General features: G+C 44.7%; 1 protein-coding gene across 2 annotated transcripts in view; it reads right to left on the bottom strand.

Moving 5' to 3' along the window:
• Nucleotides 1–15,850, bottom strand: part of CLDN10 (claudin 10) — a 53,402-nt gene that overhangs the window by 3,027 nt on the left and 34,525 nt on the right. Inside the window, exons 1-3 of one of the 2 annotated variants that reach the window (XM_002196825.7) lie at nt 9,830–10,179; nt 2,903–3,064; nt 2,657–2,738 (exon numbers count right to left, since the gene is read on the bottom strand). In XM_002196825.7, coding sequence (XP_002196861.3) covers nt 2,657–2,738; nt 2,903–3,064; nt 9,830–10,049 — 464 coding nt within the window. In that variant the 5' untranslated portion in view covers nt 10,050–10,179. Of the gene's footprint in view, nt 1–2,656; nt 2,739–2,902; nt 3,065–9,829; nt 10,180–15,850 lie in introns of those variants that run through there. The other variant, XM_041716979.2, reaches the window with a different exon arrangement.

The raw sequence follows: 15,850 nt of genomic DNA, 5'->3' as shown, positions 1-15,850 counted from the left end.
ACGATTTTCGCATGACTCAAGGAGATTTGTGTCCCTGCAAGGACAGGGGGTTCTCTGATTAGAAACAGAGATCTACATCAGAGCTCATCAACTAAGATCCCATTATATCCAACATGCAAGAAATACACACAAAGTGCACTCCTAAAACAATTTCAAGGCACTTCTTTCATTGGCCTATAAAAGATTAGAGGGACTAGCTCAGATGTGAGGTAAGCCCCTTCACGGGGATCCCTCCATCCCTACAAAATTGCCAGAGCACAAGAGGTACAAGGACCAGGATTAGGCTCCCCACAGAAGTTGATGCAGATCACCACACTGCTAGAGAACAGAGCTGGACCAAGATCCAGGATGGCTATTGTAATAACAACTTACTTGCCTAGAAAGTGGGAAACACAAATTTCCATATTTTTATCTAACACAAAACTGTTGACCAGAGGCTGAGGGATTTAAGGAAGCCAAGCACTATCTTCCCTTCCTGAAACTCTTCAACTCTGCAGAAAGAAATCATTACTATATTTGATAGAATTGGGTAGAAAAGGGGTACCTGAGTGTTACCTACTAGCTGGGACAGAAGACAGGGGTTCAGCCTTTGTAGTTGGGATTGTTTGACCTTGTGAAGCAATATTTGTTACTATACCATGATTAAACAGATTGTGTGTATGGCCCTTCTTCGGGGGACTGCCACACCACCAGGCTAATGACTTGCAGAGCTATCCTGATAGGGCTTTCTTCCACATCTTCAGAGAAAACAACCTTTCTGATTTATACTGGTACTTAAGAGTAAAGCTCAAGATTTTCAATTGCATATCAATGATTATATGGGAAGTTAGTCAGATAATTTAAATTAAAAATAGTAAAGAAGACTGGAGGGAAATCCTGATGGCTAGAGAAGGTGCTGAACATTTTGTACCATTTTTTTCCCACTAACAGTATCTCAAGCCTGTCTTTGACACTGCCAGAATAACTTCAGGAGAGAAATGTGCAGTAAAAGGCAAAAGGTTGAAACCCTCTCTCAGCAAAGAGACAATTTCAAATTTCCACAATATACCAGCAAACATATTAAATGTGCCTGCAATGCATAACAAAGTAAGGGTTCAGAGATGGCAAGAAAATGGAAATTTTACATCAGTTGAGAGAGGAAGGAGCTGAATGCCACCATTGGCTCAGTCTGGTGCAAGGTCACTGCATGAGCTACATGCATTGTGAACAACTCAAATTAAAATATCGGGATTTCCTCTCTGCCTTTATCTTTGCAATCATGATTATGTCTGCCCACAGCTGAGCTGTGCTGGTTGTCCACAAAAAGAGGTAATTTCTGGAGAGGTTGTTTTACTACTGTTATTTCAATATTTAAACTGGATTTCTCATTCATTCCTTCACAGTAAAATTCCACCATGAGGTCTGCCTGCTTTTTCACAGCAGAAAAGGGTAAGAATATAGTGTAGGAAAAGGACTTCTGGCAGCAATCATTGTATTTTTCACTAAGAACAGTAAGCCTGATGAATAATTAACTTCTGTCTATATAGCCAGGCTCAATTTTCTTCAAAGAACCTCACATCCTTCTTTCTTTGGGTGGCCTTTCGAGCCTGTCTTCACTACATCAAATAAGCAGAAACTATAGGGGAATTATGGACAAAATTAATACAAGAGTGTATGGAGAAAACTAATACTGTTTCAAGATAGGAAAAGCAGTGTCAACCCTACTGCAAATGTAGATCCCCTTAGTGTTATTTATTCAGACTATTTTATTTCTGTCAAAGTGAAACATAAAGGCTCAGCGTTCCTCACTGATCCCTTACTTGGGTCTCAGGGAAATGTACACCAAATATTTGGCATATTCTGGAATCACTGCCAAGAAAACTTTAAAATCCTTGCCTTTAAAAAAGAGTTTACATCATGTATGAAGGCAAAACAGGAAAGTCTGTGATGCTATAATTTACAGCCAACATTTTCAGACTTGATGGTTAAGAATGTCAATCCAAAATCCAAGCGTTGGTTTGTGGATTGCTGCTTTTGCAGGTCCTTGCTCAGCTTTAAAGGGAGTCTTCAGGGATGCTCATTATCTCTGGTGTGGATCCCAAAATTCTGTAAGTACTCACTCAAATTTAATTACAGATATAGGCAAAGTATTTATGTTAGTGCTTAAAAGATTGTAGGTTTTGATGAGGTTTATGATCCAAATTTCAGTCATTTGAAAACCTGTCAGCAAAATTCCACCAAGCCTGCAGAAACCTCTCCTCAAGAGGAATCAAGATTGCTTTATCAAAGCCACCTGCTATCAAAGGCTCAAGGAAATACTTTTCTCCCTTCCCTATCGAATGATGCATCTACTGAGCCCCTGTGTCTTGTGCAATCCTTTTGCTGCACCTCTGGCATTCATGCAGGCTCCATTCCCAGTTAAGCCCATCTGCCCTGCCAGCCCACGGTAGAGCTGATCACGTGGATTGCAGAGCCATCACTGTGCAGCAAAGTGTTCATTGAATTTCAGCACCTGGTTGCTCCAGTTAGAAACTGTGGTTATGAAAAACTGCAGCCCACTCTCCTCCTCTGCCCAAGGGGAAAAGCATCTGCTCTCTGTCTAAACAGGCTCTGGTGTGCAGTAGGAAACCTAAAGTCTACTTGTTTGAAAGATTTATGGGTATAGGAAAGTACTTACTTTTGCGCAACAAAAGAAGGGTCAAAGAATTCAGACGTAATCCTGTTTGCATACAGGGAACAACTAGTCATAGAGCACAACCCTGAAAAGCATAAGACAAACCATTCAGTGGAGCTGGCAGCAGAGCTTTGGGCCTGACCCTGAAGTCATCGAAGTCATGGAAGTTTGTGCACGGGTTTCTGTGGAAAAGAAGCGCCTCTGGTATGACTTCAAATATGCAGACTGATAGAAATAAAGTATATTTACCAGAGAGTATGAAAAACAGTCCAGCTAAGCAAGCTATTTTTGCTTTAGTCTGATCAGAGCCTCCAACTTTTGTACATTTCATCCCAATCAGTCCAAAAACGGCACCGAAGAAGCCCAGGCAGACAGCAGAGATCATCAATCCTCTGCAGGCTTGGATGTAACCTGTGAGAGAAAGAGCAAGGCTAATATGAGAACTGGGACCATGACAATTTTTGCTGTAGTTTCCCTCCCTCTGTGCAGCATCAGGCACTCACTATTACAAATGAACTTTGGCTGGAACAGTACCACTTTACCACTGAGTGTGTTCCTCTAGGTGATGTGTGCCCATCACAGGGCATCATCACCCATGCCCAGTTCATAAGAATCATACTGTGGCACTCAGGGCTCCAAAACATTATCCCATAGCACATAGAGCAAATCCATGTGGTCTGATCGAGTCACAGGTTGCAGAGCCACCCCATGCACTCAAAGCAAGTCTTACATCAGTCCAGTTGGGCGTGTGTGTCCCAGGTGCAATATGGTTGGCAGTGAGACTGGCAGCAGTGACCCAGGCTGGGGTCCTGGGCCTGCCTGGACCTGTCTGAATATGCCACTGATTTGATTTGAATCTGCCCAGAAGGCCCTCATTCTGCAAGGAAGTCAGCCACGCACTCAGCTCCATGGACAGCAGTAGTCCCTTGGGATAAAGCAAATCGCTGCCATATTTAAACCTGGACAAACAGCTTGTACCTGGCTTCAGCCACAAGCAATTTGGCTGTGCTGCCTGAGACTTCTCCCAGAGGGGCCTCCCAGGGCAGGACCCTTCAACAGGACAATGGCCTGTTCTCCCTTCTGAGAATATCTTGTAATTCAAAGACTGTGATAATCTCATATCGCTGTTTACAGGGTGGAACGCTGCAATCTTACACAGCTGAATAACCATCACAAGATGTTTTTCTTCATAACCTGTTGTTACATCTCATTTAAAATGGAAATGAACTCCAACTATTAGGGCATTCATTCTTTTTGCTTTGATCTCCAGTGGGTGGAAATGTTGAGAGCTAAACCACATTGTCATTGCCTATTACACCAAATTTTATGTAATAATAAATAAACAAAAAACCCCCACCGAACCCTGCATAAAAGTTTTAATATGTAAGAAAATAATATATTAAAGCAGGAACTAGAGGACATCTGATGAAAACAGAAGGCAGAAGACTCAAAACAAAAGGCGTGCTTGTTTGTAAAATGAAGCTGTGGAATTCCTTTCTACAGAATGTATGGACACTAAGGTTTTACTGAGACTCAAAAAAGAGACTGGATGTGTTTGTGATGGAGAAGTCTGGCTGTCTGGCAGGACTTTGAGATGCACATGGCTACCACAGACACTTGGCCACCTTCTGCTATCCTTACTGACACCTCCCTTAGCCACTGCTGAAGGTATATCAACTCTAGGATGACCGCCCTGTGCTTGAACAATGTTCTAAATCCCCCACTGACTAACAGCTTTGAGCAACAAAGCAATTTGTAGCACATAACTCCCCATTTTAGCAGGCCTGCTGAACCTGGGAGCTGTGCTGCCCGTCTGTGAACACAACCTACTAGCATTTATCTACCTCTGCTGGCACACAGACAGACTTCTGTCATTTGCAACAGGCCTCTGTAGCCCACCTGCTCAAGAAAGACACAGTCAATGACATAAATGTGACTGTCATACAGCTCACATGTTGGAATGTAAAATAGAGAGTGATTTGTGCAAGACTCAGGTTTGAAGACAGCAGACTTGCTTTGTTAATTTTTGCTATAGGCATGGAAAACTTGCCTTATGCTGCTTTAAGTGGTGTGTAATGTATTTCTTGTAGCAGACAGGTAAAGCACAAGATGAAGACTGGAAAGGAAGCTATTATTTTTGACAGGTTGAATTTATTGACAGTGTTAGTTAGCTAATTGACACATTAAAGTGCTGAACCATGAATATGTTTACCCAGAGGTCCTCTAAACTTTTTATTTATGTCTGAACCTCCTAGGAAAACCAGTAAATATTCACCCCAACTAAAATATCCAACATCTGCTAGTAACCACAGGGCTGAAATTCAGTTATTGCTGAAGGTCAATACACAGCTTTAAAATAGGTAGACGGTAGTGAGACAGCAAGAAATAATTAACTCACTCACTCAGAAATCATTTTCAATTATAAACAGCATGAACTGGAGGACTGCTCTGTTCTGCTGAATGAATAACCTTTCTTGCTAAATAATTCACTGAATGGGCAGGCCAGCTATAGTAGGGCTTGTTTCAGTTCACCAGAGCAATCAGCCAACTGGCACACATTTTTAAAACAAAATATAGGAAAAAAAAGTCACAGTTTAGACCAGTACTGTGGAAAAGCAGAAGGCTCTAATAGTCCCACTAGGCTGACTAGAGCGTTAGGAAGCATGAAAGGTGGAAATCAACCTTTACACCAAATCAAACCTCCTATTACTTAGATACTAGATCCAAACTCTGTATAAGATTTGGCTGTAAGAGGGACTAAACCTCTTTTTTGCTTTCAAGAAAGCAAGATTATATTGGGCACTAAGACTTATAGGGCTTGTTCAGCTTGAAGAAGAAAAGGATCTGGGGAGACTTTACAGCAGCCTTCCAGAACCTAAAGTGGGCCTACAGGAAAGCTAGGGAAGGAGTTTTTACAAGAGTGTGCAGTGACAGGACAAGGGGAAATGCCTTTAAACTAAAAAAGGGCAGATTTAGGTTACCTATTAGGAAGATATTAGATATTAAGAAGAAATTCTTTATTGTGAGGGTGGTGAGACACTGGAACAAGTTACCCAGAGAAGTTGTGAATGTCCCCTCCCTGGAAATGTTGAAGTTTGGATGCAGCTTTGAGCAACCTTTACTAGTAGGAGGTGTCCCTTATCATGGTAGGCAGGTTGGAACTAGATGGTCTTTAATGTTCTTTCTAACCCAAAACATTCTGTGATTCTATGATAATGGAGTGTAAAAGGGAGCTCTCTATTTTTTCCAAGTCCTCCACTCAAGACTAAAACCTGTCCTTTTCCAAATGTTTATGGTCTGTATTTGAACCAGGCCCTGCAGGAAACTTGTCATGTACATACCAACCACCCAAATAAAGCTCCCAAGCAGCAAAAAGCCATGTGTTTTAAACAGACAAGCAGAAAAACATGCATTGCTCATAAAGTCATGTTTAGCAGCATTCCAAGAGAAACCTATTTCAAGGTGAGTTGGGTTTTTTTGTTGTTGTTTTGTTTGGTTTTGGTTTTGTTTTTTTTTTTGTTTCAAACAAATGTGTTTTGTCTTGCATTGAAATTAATCTCGTTAAAGCTTCATCTTTCTTGCCTTGCTGCTCTCACACTTGCTCATGCTTACAAAGACTTAGAAGGCATTCATGTACTCATATCATATGACACTATGGAAAAAATATATATGCAAAGTTCTGGGGACTGCCACTTTCACAATAAATGCCTCTGGTGGCATTTTGCTGTCTACATCATGTGAAGTGTAAGAGGTTGCCTTACAGATACAGCACAGATTCCTTCCAAAAGTACACACCCATTGCTTTTGTATGTCTTTCTAAGTTCTAATACCCTCTTTTAGCTCATAATTGAATTTTAGTTCAGCTCTGTTCTTGCAAAAGGTCATCAGATTCACTGTAGAAAACACGGAAACTGATACGTCCTCTTCTGGGGAGGTGGTTTCATCAGTAAATTTCCACCTATGACCAGTGGCACAAAAAGTACACCTGAAATTACTTTAAGCCCCACAGACAGGAAGAGCATTTTTGCTTGCATAAAGAATGTGGGGCTCAGCATTTAATGAGGGCTGGTCAAATTGGTTTCTTCTATAGGAATGCATAAAGGTGGAAGGGAACCACAAGCAATTTTCTCTAGAAGCCATTTTTGTGGAGTGGTGGCCTGAAAGCCATGAGGGGCTGCTGTGCCATCCCACAGCAAGCTGGGGAGGACAGTCCAAGCCCCAGTCCATGACAGAAACCAAAACAAGGGTAAAGAGGAACCATCTCCTGAGCATCCCTGACCTGAACTATAACACTGCTTCTGAAGAAGGAAGGACTTCCGCACTCCACAGAACTCCAGCAGCTAGAGTAGAATCATAGAGTCATCGAGGTTTGGGTAGGGAGGGATCTCAGAAGTCATCTGGTTCCTACCTCCTGCCATGGGCAGGGACACCTCACATAGACCAGGTTCCTCAAAGCATGGTCACACCGGTTTCCTCCCCCTCATTTTGCCTCTGATCCCCTGGAAAACCTGAGCAGTCTCTTGGAATAACAAGTCCAGCTTACTTACAGGTTTTCAGTTTGACCAATAAAAAAAAGTTCAGTAGAAGAGGAACTGCTCTGAGAGGCAAATCCTCTCCATCTGTGTGACAAAGGAGTGGAGCTGAGCCATACTTCCATAGGACAGAAATTTTTTTAGGCATTTTCCAGTCATGCTCTACTATTTTGAGGCGAGCAACATATTGTCACTATATGTATCTTTACAGGGTTATTGTTTCAGCTCACAAACACTTCCCTGAGAACAGAAAGCAGATCTGCCCTGTTTGCATCTTCTGAGTTGCCCCACCTGAGGATGGAGTCAGGAAGTTCCCACATTCCCATACACAGGGAATGGGATCCACCTTAGACATGTAGGTCTGGGCAAAGAGGAAGAGGAGGGAAGGAAGAGGCTAGACAAGGGCCGAGGCAGACTTGTCTACTTGTTGAGACACAAATTCTTTAAGCCACGAGTGACACACCGCAGCCCTGAAGTGCACTCCCCCACAGGGGAAGGGTTAGGGTGAAGAGGGGACACACACACCCACAGTCAGCTGCTGGCAGGTTCCCTGCAGAGCCTGTAATCACAAGGAAGGGTGTCTGGGCTAGGCCACCTACTGAAAGCACCTCTGACTGCAGTGGCTGCCCCTCTGACCCCACCCAGCTTGCCTGGTCTGTGCTGGGGAGGGGGGGGTGCATCACTCCCCCTCCAGCCTGCCTTTCATTCATCTTTCATTCATGTTGTGCCTGGGTACCAGAATCTGTCCCCACAGCATTTAAAGATGCTGTTGAGAAACACTGAAGCCAAGAACTTTCTCCTACTGATAAACAACCTGGCCAGAAGGGTCGGGATAGGGCTCTTCCAGACGTGCATTTCAGATTAACTTCTGTCCGAAATGAGCTGATGGCTCTTTCACTGTGCACAAGGCCCCTCGGAAACTCATTCTTTGGCCAAGTGGAACATGCTACCCAACACACAAGGCTTCAACGCACAAGCATTTGGGGGAAAGAAGGGAAAGGATCTTGCTGTCAAGTGTTGTCTTCTTTTTGAAAATTTAAATGCTCCCAATTCTTCATTCATTGTAACTATGCTTTTCTAACTTTAAAATCAGATTCACACAGATCTAAAAGAACAGCTAAACAATAGATTCAAGAGATCCAAAAGGTTTCGCACCAGCAATCACGCCATGCCTGCCTGCACAGAGACCCCTGCTCCTTGCCCAGTTCTGGAAACTACACTCTCAGCTGCTACACTTGGCTACAGAGTGACTGATGTCAATGGAGGCCAGCCAGCTCTCCTATCCCTTCAGACGAACTGGCAAATTCCTCTGCTGCCACAGGGCTGGGTCAAAAGAAAGTCTGGGAACAGCACTTCTCCCCCCGAGGGAAGCATCCTGCAGTAGTAGTGCTTAAGGGTTGCCTGTGTTACCTCATTTTGGTATCTTGACCTCTTTCAGCCCTTTATACATACAGAGGTTAAAGGTTTTCTGATATTGATATTAACATCATGTTCATAATAATCCCTGTTACAATTAGTATTAATTTCTGTTAGTGATTAATAGACCTTCCTTTCATCTTAAACAGAGCTTTTACACAAAAATACCTCTCAGACTCCAGTGCAAAGGGAATGTCTTGCCAGACTGTGAACAGTAGGCATGATCTTTTGTGAGTATCAAAGCCACTGGAACACTGCATATTGCATTCATTTATAACTAGAAAAACTTAGAAAAGCTGCCATAATTTTAGAAGCCTTTCCTCCCCTTCTTTACAGCTACTTCTGAAGATATAAACCAATGTCATACACACTTCTCCTGTTTCTACCAGCCATGATCGGTGTGGATTTATCAACTAAAATTTTAATTGTAAAGATTTCCTGCAGTGAACCAGTTTCCCAGTACAGCTTCCTTAAAGGGCAAAAATGTTTCCCTTTAATGAGGGAAGAAACGCAGCACCAATTCAATCTTTGGTTTCAATCCCTATAGCAAAACTCTTAGCTTTGCTTCAAAATAACACTGCCCTAAAGCTGAGCAAAGCTATGCATCCCTTCTGCATACCTTTGCATCCCTGACTGCCCCGAGCTTTCACACTGTCATTTATCAATGAAGCAATTACATCTGAGTTAATAACCACTTAGCAAAACCAGCAAAGGAACATTAATTAACACAAAACTACGCCAAGGCTTGTTCTTCTCCACCGGCCGTTGCATGGCTGGCAAAACCATAAAAAAGAGGAATGTCACGACAGTCGGAAAATAAATCGGCAAGAAAAATTTGCTTGCATTCTTCTTGTGTCAAATCCACACATACACTCTTCTGATGGGGAAAAAAAGCCAGGTAGTGGCAGCACGAGAGCCCAAACCGGACACTTGGGCACCGAACACAACTTCCACTAGTGGGTTTTTGGGAGGAAAAAAACGCACTTCCACAGGTGTGCACAAGCAGCGCGCTGCCAGCTGCCTGGGGACACGGGGGCACCTGCCCATGAGCCCGCGGGGAGCTGCCTTCGTCCGGGTCCCCGCCGCCCCCCGGCCCCGCTCGGCGCAGCCCGAACCCCGCCGCCCGCCCGCCCCGCCGAGCCCGGCCCGGGAGCGGCCCCGGGAGCTCCCGCAGAGCGGCACGGGGGACTCCGGGGAGTGTCGGGTTGGGGGTCAGCGGGAGCCTGACCGTCCAGCGCCAGCATGGATGGGAAGTCCTTGCAGTTGGAGACGCCGGTGGAGTCGGTCACGCAGGTCTTCCATAGGTTGGCCCAAAATGTGGCGGTGGTGATGACCGTGCCATCGATGGTGGACACTTTCCAGTAGTCGGTGGGCAGCGTGGAGGAGACCAGCACCCATCCCGAGATGGTCAGCAGGAACGCGATGATCTCCGCCGACGTGCTCGCCATGGGCCCGGCAGCAGGCGGCGGGCGGCGCGGAGCCGCGGCGGATCCCGGCGGCGCCCGGGGCGGCGATCCCGGCGGCAGCGGGCGGAGCGGAGCGGAGCCGAGCCGAGCGGAGCGGAGCCGAGCGGAGCCGAGCCGAGCGCGGCGGGGCGGGGGCGGCGGCCGCGGCCGCGCAGCCCAATCAGCACCGGCAGCTCTCGGCATGGCCCCGGGACCAGCCCCGCCCCGCCGGCCCCGGCATCGCCCCGGGGCCCCAGAACGGACCCAGCACGGCCCGGCGGGTGCTCCCCGGGGTGGCGAAATGAACCAGACCCGAGAGCAAACAGGGGTTAAGGAGTCGGGAGGGGATGGCAGCAGAGGGACAGGTGCGTCCTTAGCATCTCCTTCCCAGCCGCAGGTTTGCGTCTCTTTCCGAACGACCCCGTGCCTTCCCCCCCACAAACAGCCTTGCCAGGAGGGCAGCTCTGAGGAATACTTGTTGAATACAGGTGTGCCGACCGTGAGTGCTCCATATTCCTACAGGGGCATAAGCTTTTGAAACGCATAGCAGGGTTTTTTAATCCTCTGAATTTCAGCTGGCTCCTGATATTATCCAGCCCCAGGTGATACAGCGTTTGATACCTGTTTTTGCAATGTGAGGGGATGAACTTGGGATTTTCTACCCCAGTTTTTATGCAGCGGCATTCAAGCCTGCAGCTCACAGGTGGAGAGTTATCCACAGTGGTTTCTCCTCGTTTGAAGCTGTTTACTTTCCACATCAGTAGTATATTTGCCATTGATGTGGAAAGTACACTGCCGGTCTTTACTTTCCTCCTATTTATGTCAAAACTATTGTTACATTTTCTAAACCTTTTTGCCAGATGGGCAATCACTGGAGGATAAGAAGCCATATTTGCATCATTATTCTTCTGATGAATGCTCTTTGGATTTGCCGTGTGGACACAAACCCGGATGTAATCACTGTACAGACATATATTAAAAAAAAAAAAAAAAAAAAGGAAAGGAAAAAGGAGAAAAACCTCAGAGTTGGGTGTACCTTTGGATGTGTGTCAGAGCTCAGTGGGAACAGGGTGTTTGTTATCTGTTAGTGCTCCAGCAGGATAAAAGGGGGTCCACAGACGCATTTCCTGACGCAGTGGCTCTCTGCCTGCTCTCTGCCTCCCTGGTACCCTCTGACTCTCAGGTGACGCACAGCAGCATTGGCAGAGGGAGAAGGAGGCAGGAGGCTTGTTTGCACAGCAGCACTGGGCATGGGGCATGCTACAGCTCCATTCGACCTCTGTGCCAAGCTGCCTTCCTCTCTCCTCAGGAGGGAAAAGAAACAGAGTCATGAAGAAGGTGAGCCAACCTTCTGTGTCATATCAGGCTGTAGCCAGAGCTCACTTTGGAACACTGGGATGACTACAGATCCAAGTCCCATCTCCATGATATTATGATCTAGTTATTGTAGGGCATGGCAGCAGAAGGGAAAAAGGGAAGAAAGATTTTTTTCAGTATTTCCTCTCATCGTGGTGCTTTGAGATCTTGCAGACTGGAATTGTGTTGGTAGTGGAAAAGTAGATCAATCCAAGCTATCAACAAGCATCTAACGAAGTCTGAGGTAGGAGACTCAAGTCCAAGCTTAGGTCATCATGTTTCTTGACATGGGAAGTTCACCTATTGTTTTGTTGATAACACTGCTTTGCTTGGTTAATCCAGGGAGTAGCATTTGGGCAAATTTTGGCCAGGGCCCATCAGAACATTTTGGTGCACTGTCATGCAATATCCAGAAGGCTAGAGTGAGCGTTGAAGGGCAGGAATGCAGCCAGGACACCTCTAGGCCAGAGTCTGAGCTCCTGAGTCTGGGATGGAGAGGAAGAGGGTCTTCCTGAAGAGCATAGGCACTGCTCTCCAGAGGGCCAGCAGAAGTGGCAGACTGGTGAGCGACCCTGCTGAGGGTGGGCAGTCCTGCTGAAGCTGCTGTGGCCTCTGGCTGTGATGTCCAACAACCATTTGTGCTGTCCCAGACCATGCTGCTTTCAACAGAGCCAGACTTGGCTGCCATGTACAGTGTGGATCCACGTCTCTCTGTGGGCCACCTGTCTGCTGCCAGGGATATCAGGGTGTGCCCATGGAGGTGGCTTAGGACACATTAAATTAAATTATTTCAACCTCAAACTCTCTGCCTGCCCATAAGGACCCTTCAAGCAGGGCTAATTTATATGTTCGATCCCTTGTAAGCCTTGTTTTATTCAGAATGTTATAAAGTGTGCATGAGAACCAGACTTGCTTTGGCTTCAGGGAATGGCTCCTCCTTTCATCTCCTGACACTGTTGCTTCTGAGGATGTTTTATGTTACTAATCCAGTTGTTACCATTTTTCTCATCTAAAATCAGAGCAAGATGTTGCACTTCTGATCTCAACTTTGTGATGTAAACCCAAAATGGCATAGTGCACGGCTGAATGTTCACCCCAGGCTGAAGAGTAAGGCAAGTTGCAAGAGGATACTCTTCCCCCATGACATTTTCTTCACGCTGTCTGGAATCATCTGGGAGGCTCTGTTTCTCCCCTGTATATTTTTTTCAGCTTCTTTCTCTTGCGCAACTGCAAATCCCTTTACTGTGAGCTTAACTCATGCATCTTCCAGTTTTCCAGGATACTGTGGCCTCTTTTCTCCCTGTTCATATAGTAGGAACTTTAAGATCCATATGAAGACATTTCTATCTCTCTTCAACTTCTGTCTTCCTGCCACCATAGCTCTGGCATTGGATTTGCCTATTTGGCTTTCTTACCTATTTATAGTTTATGTAGTAGAGCAAAAGACTTGTCCTTTGGGTTTGTTTGTTTGTTTTTGATTGTTTTTTTTTGTTTTTTTTTGGTTTTTTTGTTCCTGTGCTTTGAGACAAGTTATGACTTGGGAATTTTTTGAAAGTTCCTCAGGTCACTGTGGGACTGATTTCTGTTCATAAGTAGATCATGTCAATACAATAGCACAGTTTTGTGCTGGGTCATTTGACTGAGTATGGGGTTTATTGCCTTGGACTGGGGACTGGGTTTATTCCCTTGGACTTAAGAAAGGTGCTCATGTCTTTTTTTTAAAAAAGACAGCCCTTGTGGTTCTTTTTTTTTTTTTTTTTTTTTTTTTTTTTTTTTTTGTGGCAAGTTTCATTTTCTCTTGGGCATAAAAGTGGCATTTAGGGGAGAAATATTAGTATGTGCTTAGAATAGGCTATTTCCTTTGGAAGGGACCTGTGCTGATCATCTAGTCCAGCTGCTGACCAGCACCCCCAGATCCCTTTCTGCAGGGCTGCTCTCAAGCCTCTGCTCTCCAAGTTTTTACTTGCGCCTGGCTTTACTCTGTCCTAGGCACAGAATCCAGCATACGGAGTCATTAAATTTCATCCCAATAACCATTGCCCAATGCTTTAACGTATTGAGACAACTCTGCAAAACCTTTTGTCCCCCAAGTGTGTGAACAGCACGTCCTGGGTTGGTGTCATCAGCTAATGGTGTGTTCAAGTCCTGCATCCAGATTGCTGATATTGAACAGATCTGGCCCCCAGGAATGAGGTGTGAGGAACACTACTGGTAACCATTGACCATCCAGATGTAGTCTCACTACAACCCTTTGTCCTTCAGCCAGCACATCATGAATCCATTCATCCCACAGTTGGACAACTTGTGCGGAAGGATGTTGTAAGGGACAGTATGAAATCCCCGACTTAAATCCAGAAAAACTCCATCCTCCACATTCCCTTCATCCAGCAGGTGGGTGACGTTATAACAGAAGGACATGAAATTAAACAGGATTTTCCCTTTGTGAGCCCATGTTGACTGTGCCTGAGGACTGCATTGTTCTTTAAATGCCTTTTGACAGTACCCAGTGTGATCTTCTCTGCAACTTTTCCAGGAACTGAAGTTAGATTAACAGGTCTGTAGTTCCCTGGGCCTTCCCTCACATCCTTCTTGTAGATTGGAATAACATTGGCTCGCTTCCAGTCAGCAGAGACCAAACCAGGGCTACCGAGGTTTTTGAACTACATACATTTTACAAATCAGGCTGGAATATTAATAAATAGTTGAATTTTTATAATGTACAAACTCTTATTATATTGCCATATACAGAAGAACCCTTCAGAGATGGTTTTGCTCTCAAATCTGAAATACATTATATTATTTTAGCTCTTGCAGGCTCAAAATTACAAGTAATCATTATTGCCTCATAAGTTAAACACTGGATGACAACAGCATTTGTTCTGTAGCCAGGATAAGCAGATTAGGGTCGTCATGCCTTTGTCCTGGAGTAATTTTTCTTGTAATTTTACCATGCATAGGTTGGGCAACTTGAGACTCTTTCATGGCTTTGCCATGTTATGATTTCCAGGGTGCCTAGAGCACTTGTGCAAAAGGAAAAAGTCCCAGCTTCATTTTTCTTCAGCTGAAGGACAGCTTCCTTGTTTGCCAGGGTTTTCCTGAGAGTCTGAATATTGAAAAAGTAAGGCAGACATAGGGGAACATAGACAGGCTTATAAGAATGTCATCACCTAGGTCTGTTGGCAGTGCTAGATCTGGGGAGGGCATGTACATTAGAGGGGATTAAGACAACGGTAAGTGAGGAGCTTGCACGGTTCTCTGCATTGTGTAGAAGAAAGTGCCGCCTAAAAAATGAGCAACCAGATCCTCTTCCTCTAAAGAGAGCAAACAAAAGAATGTTTCTGTCTCACCTAAAAAAAAAATCCATCAGATTGGGAACATCAGTTAATAATCACCAGTCTTTGCTGGGGGTGCTATCGTTGTTTTTCCTAAGTGGTAGAAAAAATAATTAAGTTAAATTACTGCATGTCTTTTGTAAACTGCCAGGACAAGAATGATTTTTAGCTATGCAGTTCTTATATTACATAACAAAAAGTAAAAAATTAATAGGAACTGACAATCCAGAGCATTTTAAAGGAGTGAAAAATTGCATTCCACAAGCCATAAACTTTCCCCTCTCCCTCTCTCCGTTCAGTGCATTTGGACATTACTGACTTTGTTTCTTGACACTGTGATTAATGCTTTGTTTCTTTGTTTCTTTATTTTTTTTTCCAGCCTGCCTTAATTTTGTTGAGAAAAGCCTGTGTTGTTCCCTGAAAGTTTGTAACACAATCTTTTAAAAATAGATATAACCTGTTTAACAAACTCAACAGGAAATGTGAAAAAGTGCATCTCCTACTTTCCTGGAGGTGCATTCCTCCTGGCCAACAGCACAGGTGCAGCTCTTGTCTGTCAGAAGTGGCCGCCACATCCAATTAAGTTTTCCTAAGCACAGGCAGGTTGCTGTGGAAAGACAGGAAACCTCTGGATAGATTTTAAGAACATGCGGCCCTATGTAATGCAATTTAGAAAGTTTGCAAAATTTTAGAAAGTTTTAAAAATAAAATAATATTGTAAGTAAAGTAATTTAAAATTATTTAACTGAGTTGGCAAATGATTTCCCAGAGCAGTTGGGGTTCAGAAGTGGTCATTGCCAGAGAGCCATAAAGACAAGGGAGTTGAATCCTGACCAGTCTGAGTGGCAGGACAGTGTTTGGATATTGGTGTCCCTGCAGTGGGAACACTTTCCCACGGAGCATGTTCTCTGCCCTTGTGTGCCACAGCTGGCTTCTGCTGTTTCCTGAGCACCTGGTAGATCTGGGCATCTGTCATTTTTTACAGGCACCAGGATAGCTCCCAGCCAGAGGACACATAGAAGCAGAAGCTGACCCTCTGCAGGGAGCACAGCAACAGGACAAGGGGCACGAGTTGGAAGGCAGGAAATTCCCTTTAGGTATTAGGAAGAAATTGTT

The sequence above is a fragment of the Taeniopygia guttata genome, chromosome 1 (genome assembly GCF_048771995.1).
Source record: "Taeniopygia guttata chromosome 1, bTaeGut7.mat, whole genome shotgun sequence".
NCBI lineage: Eukaryota > Metazoa > Chordata > Aves > Passeriformes > Estrildidae > Taeniopygia > Taeniopygia guttata.
Note: the sequence above shows the minus strand (reverse complement) of the source record. Positions and strands in the feature narration are given on the sequence as shown.